The sequence below is a fragment of the Harpegnathos saltator genome, unplaced genomic scaffold (assembly GCF_003227715.2).
Source record: "Harpegnathos saltator strain DR-91 unplaced genomic scaffold, Hsal_v8.6 scaffold295, whole genome shotgun sequence".
In the NCBI taxonomy this organism is placed as follows: Eukaryota; Metazoa; Arthropoda; class Insecta; order Hymenoptera; family Formicidae; genus Harpegnathos; species Harpegnathos saltator.
The window spans coordinates 1542660-1560263 of NW_020230089.1; the positions used below are offsets into that span (position 1 = coordinate 1542660).

The 17604-nt window shown below is 45.9% G+C and overlaps 1 protein-coding gene across 3 annotated transcripts in view; it reads right to left on the bottom strand.

The window, feature by feature from the left end:
* Window positions 1-17604, bottom strand: part of Elk (Eag-like K[+] channel) — a 44478-nt gene that overhangs the window by 17439 nt on the left and 9435 nt on the right. For 2 of the 3 annotated variants that reach the window (XM_025299896.1, XM_011150447.3), the window contains exons 3-6: window positions 7849-8082; window positions 5882-6013; window positions 4676-4803; window positions 3502-3730 (exon numbers count right to left, since the gene is read on the bottom strand). In XM_025299896.1, coding sequence (XP_025155681.1) covers window positions 3502-3730; window positions 4676-4803; window positions 5882-6013; window positions 7849-8082 — 723 coding nt within the window. The remainder of the gene's footprint in view (window positions 1-3501; window positions 3731-4675; window positions 4804-5881; window positions 6014-7848; window positions 8083-17604) is intronic. The other variant, XM_025299897.1, reaches the window with a different exon arrangement.

Here is a 17604-nt window from a genome sequence, read left to right on the forward strand (position 1 = left end):
GAAGTATTCATTCGCGCGATGTGCGTGTGAGAGGATCGCGCATTTTTTACGGAGGGAAAAGAGGGAGGGTGTGAGAAGATGTTCGAGGCACTACGGAGTAAATGGAAATGTAAATTCTTGAAAATTTGATATAACGCCAATACGAACACCGACGCGGGATCGAAGTACGAACGAGGAGAAGCTTGTGACTGCGACTTATTTTCCACGCGATAAAGTAGATTTTGAATTTTAATCGCGAATAATTTCGAGGCGTACGCGATAAAAAAAGGACGAACCCGCCGATTCTTATAAAAAACATTATTGGTTCTTAAAGTTTGGAAGAACCGAGCTCGCCATTAAGATACATAAATAAATAAAGTGACGAAACTTTGCCAATTTGTAAATTTTGCTGGCCTTATGTCAGTACAGAGAGGACGTCAGTTTCACTTTCAACAGTCCAAATGCGAGAAAGAAAATACAAATAAAGATAATTAAAACGCGGGAATTAAGGATTGGAAAGGTGACAGAAACGGAACGAGAAGATCGGAAAATGTTTCCGCGGAGGGAAAATTTTATTTCATCCTCTCGAGAGTTTAACATTATTAATGCTTGCAGTTTTGACTCTTATTTGCCGACTTATTATAAACTGCGCTTGAATATCTCCAAAAGATTATTTTGAGCCATTTAAGATTATCATTTTACGGTTTGAATTTTACGTAGTCTCGCTTAATGAGTTTTATTCTGAAGATCTTTCCTCAAAGATTAAAGCCCGCCGATTACCTTGCTTTAAACAGGCGTTAAACAGAATTGATCGACTAAAACAAACTTGCTTGACTAAATAGGTTGACTATCTTGCTCGATTAAAATCCGATAGTCTGACTATAAATATGAAGAGCCAAAGATGATAAGCAAACGCGATGCGGCGACGCGACGCACACATTCGTTGGCTGATTTCGTTAGCACTCCTGTCCGGGCCACATGTTTCATTTGTTACAATTAGCCTAACACGATAAACTAACGAGATACCAGCTGGTGGCTGGTGGTCAACGGATGTTAATGAACACCCGTTCGCGATCGATCGATACTTTTCCGCCGATGCGCCGCGCATTGAGCCGGTGAATGGTATCGTTTCCGAAGTACCGCGACAATAATCGCGATTACAGGCGAATGTAAATGCGGCTCCCAGCGTCGGGGAGGGGAGGAGGTAGTCTAAACTAAGCCCCGAGCTAGATGGAGAAACTGGCTTTCCCGCTTGTTGTCCCGTCGAGTTGTTCCGCTCATGCAAACGCAGGTATCAAGCGGCCGGGACGAAACTTCGGCTTTGTACGATGAATGCCTTTTAATCCCGTTTACAAATTGGATTTCGGCCGCGAAATTCGCGTTCCTCGTCCACTTATCCGGAGTAATCTCGTTTAAAAGTTACGGATCGTCGATATTTTACATATCGCAGGCCGGTATGTAAAATATCGTCGCCGCTCACGCACTCGCCATTCGGCGACATTCTATATATCGTAATCTACATCACATAATCCGCGAGGATCGACAGAGTTGCCATATTTTTCCCTTCTCTAAAGTAACTCGTTACCTCGCCGCTCGTTGAACTCATTGGAAAAAAGCTCGTTATCGTTACGGTTATCGTCAACTCAAGAAGTAACGAGCGATCGCAATTTCCGTTAACTCGCTCGTCAATTTTTGACGTCCTTGCTCCAGTTTCTTGCTTTCATTGTGTTTTTATTGATAGCATTGTTGCCTCAATCCCGTTAAAATATCAATAATACATGTACAAGGTAACGATAAACATGGTTTTATTCATCGCCGCCATTAGGGAAAAAATAACATTGTTATCAGGGCTTTGCTACAAAAAAAAAAGGAGAAAGAAAATTGCGACGATAACGACGTTACCGTTTATTATCAAGATATTTCACGATGTGTTTGTGCGTATATATGTATGTACGGCAAAAATTGGAACATTCCAACGATCTTGTGCATCTCAGGCTCTTTGTGCCGAGTACGACTATCAAAGTCGAATTTCGCCCACCTCGTTTGCGACTTTGCGACAAGGTAATTTCGTTCAACACCTCGAGCTCGAAAACTAGAACGGCGAACGTTGGAAACGCCCGTTTGTTTATTTATCGAGATCCGCGCGATGGTGCGCGACATCCACGCGATTAATATCGCCGAAGCGCGTCCGCCGGAGCGAATTTCAAGATCGATCGACCGTCGACGGGTATCGTGGTCGATTAAAAAGTGACCGACATTATAATGCGAAATTGATGTCGAAAGTCTCTCTCTCTCTCTCTCTCTCTCTCTCTCTCTCTCTCTCTCTCTCTCTCTCTCTCTCTCTCTTCCCCTCTTTCCTGTTTCTTGTCAGAGTTCGATGTTGAAAGTCATTTTTCCGAAAGAGCTTTTTCTGCCTGCGTCGTTAAATTACTAGCCTTGGTAATCGAAGCGTCTCATCACCGGTAGAGCTTTCTTTCGCTGTCGGTAGGAAATCAAAGCGGCTTCGTTTAATTAAAGTAATTATAGCGAATCTGCATTTCGAAGGCGCGTTTTCGAGTTTTCCTCTTCTTCGTTTTATCCGAAGAAAGAAACGACATCGTCGACACCCGATTGATCGAAGAAGGAAATCTACGTCTTGGAAAGACACCAAGTATCACCTATGTCTCAACCACTTATTATCGTTATCATCATCGTGATTTATTAAAACATTATTAAAACATAATTAATTTAGTGTTCTAAAATCGTTCCGAACGTGAACCGACAGAAATATTGTACATTTCACCAGAGTTGCCTACAATTTTCAACGATCGTGCGTCACGATATAATAAGTCAACTGATGTAAGACGCGCGGCGCGTCCGCAGATGTTGTCCGCGGGCGGAAAAAATCACCCCGGTCAAAGTTAATTGAGATATCCACCCTAGACGGATACGAGGAAAAAATAGAATGAGCCCAATACCGTTCTCAGTTTCGGCCTAACGAGCTCTCCACGTGTTACTAATCGAACGGAGAAAAGGAGGATCTTCCTCTTCTCTCTCGGTCTTCTTTCCTTCCCGGTAAAATTATTATGAGGGTGAAGAGAGAGAGAGAGAGAGAGAGAGAGAGAGAGAGAGAGAGAGAGAAAGAAAGAAAAAAGAGCAATTAATATCGTCACGTCATGATGAAAATCTCCGGACGGATTTCGCGAGAAGGTGACACGAATGCGCGCACTTCCGCGAATAAATCGAAACCCGAGGATCAAATATTATTCATTCCTCGGCGATAAAATTGAATCGCGCCGACTTGGCGCGATTTTTCGGGGTTTAATCATCATCGAAATGAAAGGGTGCCCCGGGATCATATTTCTTCTTTAAAACGTCGCCGCTTTACCTGATCCATGGAATCACCACAGCCCTGTGAACCGTGGATCACAGTTTAAACGAGAAGCTCATCGGCAGGATGAAGGATAAAGCGATAAAGAGAGGTCCAAAGGGCACGGCGAGTGAGAGAGGGTCGAAAATTGGCGGTGGAAGAGAGATACTCACCAATAATGAAGAGCGCTTCGACGACAACGTCACTGACCATGGTAGGCCTATCGGTGTTGATGAAGCTCGCATTATAGGGAACGATTATTGCCACGTAAAAGGTCGCGATGAGTATCAACCAGTCCCAGCAGGATTTGAAGCCGCCGTAATGGCTAAGAATAAATTGCGACTTTTTGATCGCTGACGTTTTGTATTCCGGTAAAGGCGGTGCAGTGGAATGCAGAAGCGTCTAGAAGGATACGCAATGTAAAAGAAAGAATTTGTCGCACTCGCGACGCACACATCGAGCCGAGCTTCCTCTCACCCGACACTTTGCATAGCGCGCGACGTGTTTCTCTAAGAGTTTCTCTCTCTCTCTCTCTCTCTCTCTCTCTCTCTCTCTCTCTCTCTCTCTCTTTATCTCGCTACGTGTTTACTTTTAGATTCTTTTTCAGATTTCTCTCTTAAGAGTTTCTCCTTTTGCCCTTCACTGATCGAGGAAAACACTCAAACACGAGACGTTTATAAATTTCTATGTGAAGCGACTCGAGAAAAAAAAGTGGGCGGCACGAACAGAAATCGAATGTTGATTACTGTGAAGGGACAAGTTACTCCGAATAGTACACGTTTACTACACGTTCAGTTCCTTGCAGATGCCTTCTCGTCGATAAATTGACAATTATCAAAAATTTTCGACCAATCACTTTTAGCCACGCGTTTCTCACGACTGTTAATTAATCTAGTGGCTGAGAATATGCTGAGAGAAAAAGTAACCTTTCGACAGCTTGACTAAAGATTCAATAGATAGAATTTCAATAAAACTTCCATTACATGCCCAAGAAAAATAGAATTTTTACCATGTCAGTAATGACATTCCCCATTATCTTTTCTAAATTAATGGGCTGTTATGAAAAACATGCAGCAAGAAACAATGCGGCTGAGAGCGGAGCGGACGAAATTTTTTAGTAACTATCGGTTTATCGATGGCCAGGCATTCCTGGAACTGCCTGTTGTTGTTCAAGCTCGATCGCGGATGCAAAGCGCAATAATTATCGACTCGCAGGATAGCTGAATAACGCTATGCGTTATTACGCGGAATGAACTCTCGTGATCGATCAACTATATCGCTGCGCATTACAATATAACCATCGTCGTGCGCGAGACGACGGCGATCGCAGGGAGTGAATAAACGTACATTGTTTAGCTTAATTTTGTGCTTATTGTCCTGCTTGTAATGGCCTGACAGTTGATAAAGGACGGCGCGACTCCTTCTTCTACCGTAATTGGAAGGCGGTGCCTCAGGGTCGATATTGCCATTCGAGTCTGGAATTATAAATATATATATTGAGCTATTACCAGACCAAAGATTATACCTAATGGCGTGGAGATACGAGAAGCGACTCCGGGAGAAATAAAAATCACGCAGGGTACGTTCAACAGAGGGGAGTAAGGCAAATAAGGTGTACGTGCCCATTTCGGGCAAGGATCTCTCAACGAGAACACGCAGGCTTCTCCGTCAAGTCACTTTTTATTTCTCTACTTTTACGCAGCTACGTATAACTACATGAAATCTCTACCAAAATCTCTGCGTGTAAACAATACTTCGCAATGATACGTAGAGATGGTGAATATGCGCATCAAATAAAATCTCTTTGCATAATAACACATTTTTCCACTTGGTGAGTTGCTCAGTGTACTGTGAAGTTCCTACGAAAAGTTTGTAACCGATTGGTCCTCTGATTGATCGCATTCGCGGTGATAATTCGAAGGAGAATATTTTTCTCTCAGCTCTGTTGGGGATTACAAAGATGAAATCGTAAATGCACATGTATATAACATGTATTCTTGAAAATTAAATTCGAATCGCGTGAGGATGAAATCTTAATTATACAGCACGGGAATAATAACAAAGCCAGTATGATGATTATAATGTTTGTTCGTGTGAATTTAATATGCATATAATATTTATACAATTATATTAAATTTAATATAATTTAACGACCGGAAGTCAAATGTATAAACATTCGCGTGTTTTTCCGAATGGCGTATCGATTATCCGCTCAATCGACGTTCGGTTACACACTCCGGCTGTTGCAAATAGTGATATTCGTGCAGCATGTTGCGTGATCGCCGTGTACGAAGCGTGAAACGTCACACCCGTTGTGACAGGAGAATACAAAGACAGAGAATAGATGTACAGAGAGAGAGAGAGAGAGAGAGACAGAGATAGAGAAAGAGCCGATCCTACCGACCCGAAACGCCTCTCGGAACACTCCAAAATTCGAGTCGTATTTTCGACGGCTCGACGCTCGGGAAGAGAACGCGAGAGCGTGCCTCTCGCGAGGGTGAAATCGATCCACTTGCGCGTTATTTAGCAGCGAGAAGCATGGTTAGAACTCACCACTATCGTGCAACTCACAGAGCTGAAGGTTCTTCGTATGCGTGATGTCTTTGTGCGAGGCCAGGAACAGAACGACGTCACCCTTCTCGTTTTTTATCGGAACAATGTCGAGTAGGCAATCGAATGGGCTCCCTGTAAGCCAAAACGGCAGGCTATACGGTTTATCCGGAGCGAGAGGGAGTAAAGAGAGCGCGATGGAGATGTTGAGATCGGAATAATGCGTCTGAAATTTCCAAGCGCGAGGATGCTGAAGTACGACAATTTCATTATAATACACAACGGAACGTCGAAGAGACGAACGGCAAAGGCGAACCGTTGAAAGGTGCCACCGGGCAGGGTTCTTCTTTTTTCTTTCGGGATAACGCGACCTGACATTTTCGCGGAAAGCGCACGCTCGCGACGCGCAATGTAACGCGCAAAAAAAAAAAAGGAAAAAAACAGAAGAGAAAACAGAGAGAGAGAGAGAGAGACTCGAGCGAAAATAATGTCCAATTTTTTAATCGGACAGATTTTCCCGCCGCGTCGTAATATCCCGGCGGAGGATTAACCGAAAATCAACCGAACTAGAGCTCGTTGTTAATTAACTCACGCTCGCGCGGTTAACGAAGAGGCGAACTTATATTGCCCGCCGTCGTGGTGGAAATTCAATTGCGCCAGCAATTCGGCGCAATGATACAAAGTGTATCGCGCGCAAGGTGTTCGATTAACTTCGTCCCGTAGAACAATCGTTCTCGCTGGAAAGAAAATGGTGGTAAAAAGAGACGAAAAGGACCTCTCGACGGTGGTGTAGCGGCAACGCAAGCATGAGATTGCTTCATTTAGTTTTGCTTCTCCTCTCTTTTTCCTCTTTTTCGCTGTTGCACGGCAAATTACCTTGAAAAATATCGAGTTTCTCAATGTCGCTCGACCCCGAAGAGCGTAAGCCGATATCTGCTTCCGGGTTGCCGCATTTTTAGTCCCCTTTTAAATATGTAAGTGCCGACCGTGCGGATTCGCAATTGTCGCCTTCGTAGATTCGCGTAAACCGCAGTCACGTTTCTCGCGTCAGTGTACGTGACGACGTTCCGTCTCGAAAAATAGGGATTCGGGAAGTGAAACAATTTCCTGAAAAGTTCCAATCCGGGCCGAGGTTCGAATACCGAGACAGGTGTATTAACACTTTGCCGGCCGCTGTCACGTACGCGTGACTTCGGTTCAGCGCGGCAACAATGTTTCCACTATGCTTCTGTTTTAACTATCCCGATTGTCTTTTCTTGACATTCTTTAATATCACCGTCGGCGAGCAGTAGAACCCGCGCGAAATCCGCCGGCGGCAGCGTAAAGGCGATGCGAGAAGTAAGCGGCCGGCAAAGTGTTAATAGCCGCTGATTTGGATACATTGTTGCTATACTCGAATGAGCAGATGCTAATTCAAGTGAGACTGTCTTAATATTATCTTACTTCTTTTCCTTTTTCTCTTACTCTTCACCTCTTTTCTTTCATTTTAATTACATTTAACGTATTATGCTAAAAAAATGATTGCCGTAATAAGTATACAAGAAAATTAATAAACTTTCAAATATTTTGACAAAATTGCATTTTGGAAAATTTTTAGTTTCAACGTTTATAGTTTCGGGATTATCATTTTTCTGGAAGTTGTCCTACTTTCCAAATTTCATTTCCTTTCTTTTTAGAACAATTCATGACCTCTGTCTTTTTCTCTCGGCGATCCCCCGAGCGATACATGTTGTAACGTATGCGTCGAGATTCGCGAGGGAGAAAGAGAGAGAGAGAGAGAGAAAGAGAGAGAGAGAGAGAGAGAGAGAGGGAGAGAGAGAGAGAGAGAGGGGGGGGGAGAGAGAGAGAGAGAGAGAGAGAGAGAGAGAGAGAAAGAGAAGAGGGAGAGAGAGGGAACAGAGAGAAAAAGAAGGAAAGGAAGAAGAAGAATAGATCGCTCGCAGATCCGTTATCGCCGGGCACAAACTCACCGTTCTTTTTGTAGAAGACTACTTCCATCTTTAGTTCGGTCTTGCTCTCTAGACTCTTGTCGATCATGGCCTTTTCTTCCTCCTTCGTTTCCGGCCCGTAGAGAAACTTGCAGGCGCAACCCTTCTGCATGATTTGCGCCCGCGCGAATCCCGTCAGCTCGCAGAAGCCATCGGAGCAGTAGACGATCGGATAGATCGACGGCACCTGCGCATTTCCCAGTACAAAGTTGCTGTCTGTAAACAGAAATGGAGAACAACACGTTCTCAGGATTAATTAATCCGACACGAGCGAATCGCACGCTTTTCTCACGAGCGAGAGGAGCTTGCCGTCGCGCTCGTCGCGTTAGACTCGCGCGAGACTGCGAAATTCCTGCGGGCGTGGAAAAACGTTTATTCGCGAAAACAACCGACCCCTTTTCCAATTCCCTTTGTCGCACGCATGAACGCGCGAGATTCTTCTGAAATCTCCCGAATGGCGCTTCGATGCCACGACGTGAACACGTGAGACGAAGCGTCGCGCAAATTTCCGCAACGTTCCCCCGCGCCTTTCTTTCAGCGTTCTCCTCCTATTTCCTTCAGAGCGTGTTTGCGTACGTTGCACACACGCGTGCACGCACGCACGCACGCACGCACGCACGCACGCACGTACGTGACGCGAAATGAGAAAGCGCACCTGAAAATCTGACATTTTCATCAAACGCTGCACAAGAGAGAGTGCACGCACGGCGTTCTCCCCTTCGCCGCGTATTTTTAGCCGGCGAACCCTTCACGGTTCAACTTTCCCCCCGTTATTCGTGCTAATTCCCGTTTTACGCGCGAGGGATGGTTCTGATCGTCAAACGACGAGCGCCGTTTCCGGATGTTCCCTGCCGATCGGATCAGGAGCTCGCGAGGGTACGACAAAGGGTCGCACACGGTGGCTTACAACGCGCGTTACACCCCCTGTTCATCGCCGTTCATCCGCGCGTGAGAGCTCTCTCAGCCACAGGCTGAAAGGGGGAACCGTGCGCGCAGGTACTATTCGCAAAGTCGAGATTCGCGGTGAATCCTTTGAATTTTTGGATGAGATTTCACAACGCAATCAACATCATTCATTATCGCATAAGCGCTACTTAATATTACTTGCGAATATTCGATATTATTAACACATTGAACGCTACAGTGATGGTTGCTCGCTAATCTTCGCGGAGAACAAGTCTGCGAACAACGGGCGAGATAGAAACAGCCGACAGGGGGCCAGTGAGATGAGCTAACGAATGTACATTTAATTATTTATTCATGCCAATTGCACTGAATTATTTATTCGGCGACTCTCAAGCTTGAGTTGAGCATTGAAAACACCAACGTGGCGGTCAACGTGTCGAGTAGCATTTATCATTATCATCATTTGTCAGAAGCATTACTTACTTTTATCCTGCGATTTGCAGGGTGAGTGATAAAAGGGATGAAAAAGCAAAAAAGAGAAGAACAGACGTGGAGGGAAGGAAGTGGAAGAAAAATATGGATGCGATGGAAAAAGAGGAGTGTTGTACGCGCGCGATGCAAAAGCTCGAGTTTTTTCTAACGGAATTCGTGTTGGAGGGTGCGGAGGCTGGTGTTGCGAAAACGATACCGCGCTTTCGCTGTCTCGCCCGTCTCATTAATTTAAGCGACCGCTTCGTGGCTTACTTGCAATACGTATCATTATTTCGGAGAGCTCTCTCGACGAAAGATCTTCGCGACGCTTGAATTCCGAGCGATGCTCGAAGAGACTTATGGCTAACAGCGCGTGCGATAAGTCGCGCTAAGTCACGGCGCTTCGCTAAACCGTTCGCAAACAAACGGACAAATTTGCGTTTTTTATCGTCGATGGATGGATGGAAAGGATGAGAATGGCAGAAGACGAGATTCGGTATAACGTTGCGTGAGACGATGAAGAATTTCAAGGTTAAATGCGACATTATAAAATAGCGTCGCTTTGAAGCTTGGATAAATGACGTCAGAATCATTGACGGAGACACCACCCGATAAACTATACCGGATGACGATCACCTGTGTGCGACTACTTGCATCGTTCGCTTCTCGCCTGGCGCGTCATCAACGCGTTTCGATTATCGGTGACGACGGTGCGATTAATCAGCCGCAGTTATATAATACGGAAACGCGGTAACAGGAAGTCATATTCTCTCCCGTACGTCTTCGTGCGTTGCGTAATATTTCGTGCGGCTGGCCTCCGATCGCTCGAGTTAATCGGCCTCTTCTTATTCTTCTAACGAAAAATTCAGTTGCATGTTGGACAGAAAGTTGAGTAACTCGAGTGAATTATTGCCAAAGTGGAATCGTTGATTTCCTCATTTCGGTAACGTGAGTGCCGCAGTTAATTATAAACCTTTACAGCTGCATTTTTAAAACTGAGTAATTATTGATTTTAACATAAAAAATTAATTCAGTATGAAAGAAAATAATTAAAATTGGAATAAAAAATAAGTAAATTTCATTGCAAAATTGGAATGAAATAAATTCAATTAGAATTAAAGGGTAGAAATACGTTGTAACGTCGCTGCATAAAAAAAGATCCACGTTAAACAATTGTTTTTAATATTGAATATCTTAACTTTCGGATACACATATACATATGTATGTATCAATTTAATTGAGCAAACAGTCAGACGACACTTCGATACACAGTCTAAATTACAGCGAATTTTTCAGGGATTCACTTTACAAAACAACCACTGCTAGTGTCGTCGGCTACGCTGAAGAGGGGTCGGTGAGCTGAGAAACCTTGCGAGTGTGTTAATCCGAAAGTTGCCGGCTCTCAGCCGCTAAATCGATCGCGAACTTTTAAACGATTATTAGCGCGGGCGAGTGAACGGCAAATTGGCCGTCGTGGGAAAAGTCTCACGTACGCAGTCTCGTCCGCGATTACTCCCGGCATTCGCGGTGTATAAGACCAAATAATTACGGAGTATCCTAAGAGGTTTCCTAACTCCGCCAGGCAAATTGCGCAAGTTATATCGCCGAAACGACTCGTCAAACGAAATAACTAATTAGTCCCGTGTATGGCGCAGAGAGGATACGATCGCGAACCTATCACGCATCTATTCGCGAGAAACTCCGCGTTTTCGGAGACGCGCTATCGGTCCCTCGCCGCATCTTCTTCCGATCGACGATTTTCTCACGATCCCATCTCTGTCGAACGGACGGATCTCTGTTTCCGGACAATAAAAACGACGTCTTGTACTCTACTTGAGGGGCAATCGGATTTTTGAATGTCTCTTAAACAGACAGCGAGGGTGAGATATTGAGCGAGAAGAAAACAGAGAAACAGACAGAGATGGTAAACCTGCTCGAACGGCTTCTCGTATTTTTTTAATAGAAAATTGGATCGCGCCTATCCTGGCCCGACGGCTCCTCGGGCCTCGGAGAAAATGTCGTAGATCTCGTCGTTTTTCAAAGATAAAGAAAAATTCAGGAGCGAGTAAAATCCCATGCGACCGAGGCGCTCGCGCTCCGACAAATATTTCCATATTCATTAGTGCATCGCAAGCGGAATTTCAAGTTTCACGGACCGATTGATACGTACCGCCGGTGTCGCGTACGTACAATGGTCGTCGATTCTAATTCAGCGATTCGCAGCGGTTACCAAGCATATTTTTCAACTCGAGGGAAGAGGGGAAGTTTTCTCGGAATAATGTCAACACTCCTAACACCGTAAAACATCATCCGAGAATCCCCGTCTCAGCTGAGACACGCCGAGAAAAGGCTCTCAAGAGGCTGAGGAAAATTTTTTTTCGACTATCGGCTTGAAATGGATATCCGTGTAAATTATTGATTAAACGCGGTGATGCATAATTCCTTTCTACCGTCGATATCAATTTATCTCAGTCGTGCAAAACGAGCACGGTGATTTTCACCGTCAGCACGGTATATTTTTTGACAAAATTTCCCTCTTTAGACACCGAAAAATAATCTCGCGTTAATCTCCGTCCCGGCTGAAAAGCAAACATCGCGAGGAGTTTCAAAGAAGTGTCGGAAAATTTTGTACCCCGTCGAGAGTTGAAAAGGATACTCGAATAAATTATTGATTAATCGTGGTGGGAGATATGTAAGTTTTGGAGTTGATGACAATTTGTCTCTGTCGCGCTATTCTGACGGTAATTTTTCATAGCAAGGTATATTATTCGACAGCAATTCTCTCTTCTTCTTCCTTCTTCTCACTTCCCCCCCCCCTCTCTCTCTCTCTCTCTCTCTCTCTCTCTCTCTCGTGAGCAGCGAACAAATCACGAAGGAAGTTTTTATGGAACGTTTTCCGACACGCACAATGAATCGCGCGGGAAACTGCGGGAAAAAACTCAAGTCGCGTCTCTACGAGAGACGGCGACGGGGGATTCCTAACAATTCAATTCGCTATTATTCTCGCGGCGCGATATCACACCCGAGTACAATGACAATGAGCGGCCGCGAATCGCGCGAGCGAATTTTAATCAAAGCCTAAAAGTGATTTAGAGCTAATTACGGCGAATTAACATGAAAATAGAGAACAGCACGCGACACGCTGATGCGTCGCGTGCTCTGCTTCGTCGTTCGTACGCACGGTACGCACAATCAGTCACGTTCTCGCCATTGTCGTCTGTTCATATAGTATCCACGTGGATTATAATATACGTGATATTCCGCCGAAAATAATAATATTACTTGAACGGCTTGCAGCTCGTCAGTCGCACCTTGTCAATATTTAATCGCGACGAGATGCTATCATGGTCAACCCGGATTACAAGAATGATGCATCCGAGTGCGCCAATTCGACGACCTTGCGCTTCTTGTCACGTTTCGCGGATTTAGTTACAAGTTAATATCGAATATACGGGGATATTTTAAAAAGGTAATCTCACAAGAGAGCAGGGCCATCAATTACTTTTTTCTCTTTCTGTCTCTCTCCCTCCCACCCTCTCTCTCTCTCTCTCTCTCTCTCTCTCTTTCCCTTTCTTGGTCGTCGCTCCCATTGGTAAACGCTCTTGCTCAAATTCCTGAGTGTTAACTCGAAAGTTTACCGCCAATTTGGGGGAGATTACGCGACGCTGTACTTATCTGACAGTTCGCTGGGCCAGTTCTTTAATGGGACACCCTCGTTGTTTTAACACTCACTCATGCGGTCCCCGTCATAATTTATCTTGTCATTTATATCACATTGTCTCCCTCCTTTCCCTCTTTTGTCGCATATTTCTCATGTTTCTTGTTCGTTTTTCTTATGGTTTCTTCGTTCGTTCGTTCTTCTTCACCTACAGTGTCGTTCTTGTTCTACGTTTATCTCATTTTCATTTTAATCTTTGTTTTATGTCCATCTCTGTGGAATTCTTCACCCGTAAATAAACGATTACGATTAGAATCAGAATGATGATTGCGATCGAACGACAATATCGTATACTACGATGCGTTACGCTACAACGTAATATGATTGTATAATTAAGTAATTTGGTCGTATGATAATGAATCACATAATTATATGTTAACTGATCCTATAATTGGATGATCGCAACGATCGCGATTCACAAATTCGCCGAAAATACCGCTTGAAAATCGCGGCGCTCGGCCGAGCCGAAACCTGAGCGGGAAAGTTCGACTCGCGAATGGGATTCGCTCACGCGTATTCTGGCGCGATATTCTTGCCCGATTAAAGTGCATTATCGGCGCGACCGCGGGTCGATATTATATGCATGCAGTCGTCCCTTCAATATTATGCGAACGGTTATTGAACTGCCGGAGGAGCTCTCTCTCTCTCTCTCTCTCTCTCTCTCTGTCCCTCTCTCTTGCTCTCTATCTATCTATCCATCTATCTATCTTTGCGGCTATTGTTTTCCGCGCATCGCGTCGTGTCTCTCCGCGGCGAGATCTGCACGAGCGCTCGTACAGCAGATGAGGATCATAACCGACGCGGTAGGTAGGTCCGCATCTGTGCCGAGAGAGAAGCGTTAAACTTGGACATGAAACAATGTTACTGCACTGTTGCCGGTGTACACTGTTGCTGGTGAAGGAGAACCTGCACACGCTGCATCTTCTCTTTCTTTTTCTCCATCTCTTTCTATGTCCCTCGGTCGCAAAGATATAATTTACTTCGAATTCAATTAAGGCCGCCGCGAGCGGCGCCGTCTTTTACATCCCCCCTTCATTCATACGTTCTTCGGAATCATATTGAATATAATTCAATTAGTATATGTAATACACATACGTACACAAATGTGCGCGCGCACGAATGAGGGGTTATTACAAAGTTGAGAGTAATGATCAATTTTCATTAACAGGACTCGATATCAATCTGAGTTAATTTTAGTTTTCAATCGAGCGTTCGGATAATTACATCCCGTCAGTTCGTCGCTTCGGATTTCCCGACGAGTTTTATCCCGTTCTTTCTCGGCCATTGTCGCGATATGTTAATTTCCTACGACGAGCCATTTGAAGCGTTCGCTTACGATATCTCGGGAAAAATGCATTATTCCCGGGAAAGATTTTTCCGACAAAGTCCTGCCGAAGGTCGGACCAAGGCCAAACTGATTCATTGCCCCCTCGGAAGCAAACGAGTTTTGTCTGAAAGTTCAAAACGGCTCAGCCTGTACATCATAATGATATATTAATCATCTTCCTTCGCATATTACGCTCGCGAAGATACGCTAATCGCGTTGATTTTGTCGCGCGCGTGCCGCGCGTTTAAATTCTTCAGGGACACCGCCGCGCGTTTAAATTCTTCAGGGACACCGCCGCGCGCTGAGGATACATCCTGCTAGTTTGTAAGGATAAGGATATCTAGCTTGATTACACACGGTGCGTTGTCGTGTACAAATTTGCCGCTTATCGGGGTGATTTCGAGGGTGGAGAAGAAATTTATTACGTCCACGTGAATTTGTTGCGAGACGACCACAATGGCTGGCGGATAATGTCGCGAGTGAGCGCGCGCGCGCAAGGAAACAATGGATCGGCAAGCTTTAATCGAATCTTTCGTGCGAGCTTCGAATGCGAGGCCGAATAGAACGTCAAGCGCTATCTCCGTTTCGTGGCTCGAATCGATCCTCTCCCCGTCTCTTTCATTTGTCGCGTCGCCGCTGCCAATGTACGAGTATCCTTCAAGTCGGGGCGAGACCCGTGGATTTCGTTATCGCGCGGTCCGATTCGTGTTTGCGTATAATAAAGCCTAACCGCATCCGCCAGCACGAACACGCACATAAGACACATCTCCGAGCCGCGAAGAAAAGCAGAAGGGTAAGAGGTAACCTCTTTGGCGGGCTTCTCCTCATAAATAATATATAAATGCGGCTTTCGTTATCCGCATCTTCCCGCGCGCGCAGCGATCGTATAAATAACAATACCGCTTAACGACACATGCGTTATTACCGCTCGCTATTGTAGCGCGCGGAGATGTCACCTCGAGGATAAGAGGCTCTCGTCAAAGCCGAGATATAGCCAGCCCGCTCTCACTCCCAGTTTTCGAGAGATAGAAGATCTATCGCGATAGTAGACTTCGGATATTCGCGTCGAGCGATGAAGCTCGGTCTTTTATCTGGATAACTTTCACCTGGAATGAGTTTACGATGAAACGCAACCGGTATCCCGAGCTAGGAGTGACTTAGTTTTCTCTAGCCATCTTCAAGATATATAAAGTTTGTCTTCTATTGTTTGTTGACTAGTGTATACTTTCGCAACTTGAAGAGAACAGGCGAGTGTACAGTTGAGACTAGTTGAGAAAAAGAGAGGAAGAGGCACAAAGGTGCAAGAGGCAATGCAGCTGCCAGTTCGGCGCGGTAGAAAACAAACCTATTTCTTCCTATCGAATACGATATTCGATCGAAGATCGCCGCATGGTAGCGGGAAACATGTGACAAAAAAACATCGAGCTCTGGAACAACAACGCGAAAACTGGACGCGCTTTGACGCGCCTTCATCTTTCGTCTATGTTTGTTATTGCCCTCGATCTTGCGCGGAAAGATTCGCGCCGCAATTTTCGTCCGCTTCGGGACGAAACAGCTTCCTCCGACCGAATGTAGCCAGTTTCACTCGATACTACCAATAGGGCTCTTACTCTGCCCCATGGGTCGGCGGAAACTCTCTCACTTCCACCCCGCCCTCTCGAGCCCTTTGCATTAGAATGCCTTCTTGGTGCGGAATATCGCGAGATTAACCTTGGAGACACGAGACCTAAAGCCTAATGGGATCCGGCGGGGGGCGACCGACTCTGTCCCTTCGCCGCTATTGCGACATATATTTGCGCGTCGGCTTTTTTCTTCCTGCGAAAGGGAGAGAGAGAGAGAAAGAGGAGGAGGACGGAGAAAAAAGGGCGAGAGATACCGCCGGGAGAGATGCCACCGATTCGTTCGTCATATCGCTGATGTCGCTCTTTCCAAGCCGACCCAATTTTTATTCTCACGACGGATCGAATGCGAGCGGAATAGCAGCGGGGCGCGCAACAAATGTGCGCGACGTATTTATATCGAGATAAACACTCGCGGGGATTGCAACCGCGCGGATTCGCCACGGTTGAGGAGTTGTTTAATTGATTCGCGCGCTTCTCCGCGCTCCCGTCGCGCGGGCGCGATGAAGTGCGGCAAAAAATCGTCTCGTCGAGGTCTATCGGCGGAACGAGCAGTCTTTTTCTCCTTCCCGTCGCTGTCGAATGACCTTATTAATTGGATCGCTGTCCGCGCCGTTACGCTCGAAATGCACTCGCGAGAAGCTCGTCTGGTCGTTCCAGTCGATTGTCGCCGTCGAGTGATCGGGCGTTACACGCGCTTCCACCTCCCTCCTCCTCGTCCCCCGCGACGCATTTGCGCTTATCTACCTGCGTCAGTGTGTGCCGTAGTTAATATTTATGATAAGATAAGGGTCGGTCGCGAGTAACTCGTGTTTCGTAATCATTATTATCCCCGTCGCGCTTTCGAATCGATACTTCCGTCGCTCGTCGACGAAACGAGGAAAGAGAAAAGAGGAGAACCGAAAACGAGACGCGACGGCGAGAGGAGCGAAAAAGCGACGCTGTCACAGCGCTCTCCGTTGTACCGCGCACAACGCTGTAACAACGAATGAAACTTGGCGTAAACTTACACGCTGCAGAATTAATAGCATCGAAACTCCGCCGTAAGAGTAGCGTTACGCGAGTAGTTTGCATACGCCGCGCCGTCCGCGCTGTTTACGCGCCGTGCGCGCTCGCGAGCATAGTTTTCGCAAGTTCTGACTGATATCAGTCAGACGAGAAGGTTGTCGGTCAGGAGAGATCGCGGCGCCTCTATCAGCTTGCGAATGGATGCGAAAACTCGCGAGTCCCTTGGTGAGAATATCGAGAGCGCGAGCGAGTCGTTAAAGCATATCTCGTTCTTGCCGGGATGGACCCGGGTTGCGCGCGCAAAAATTGCAATGTTCCGCTCACGCTCGGCAGGTTTCGCGATATATTATCGCGTCGTTTACGACTGTAACAGGTTCGGGAGATGCGGGCGAGCGTGCGCGTGTTTTAACGTTTTATTTTGCGAGAGCGTCACATCTCTCGCGGATCTTCTCCCCCGCGACGAATTATTATTCGTACCGTGCGCATTTTCTCTGTTGTTCGCGCATAGCTAGCATCACGACAGCCCTGACCGGAATATTTTAATCTTGCTTTCACTCTTAATTGAAAAGAAAGAAATTAATTAAAACTCTACGCGCGACTCTAAAGCGCCTGTAAGGGCTCGAGCCTGGGATTGCAGACGGATCTGATTCGCGCCTCGCGCGAGAGAATTTTGCTGTGATAGTAACGAC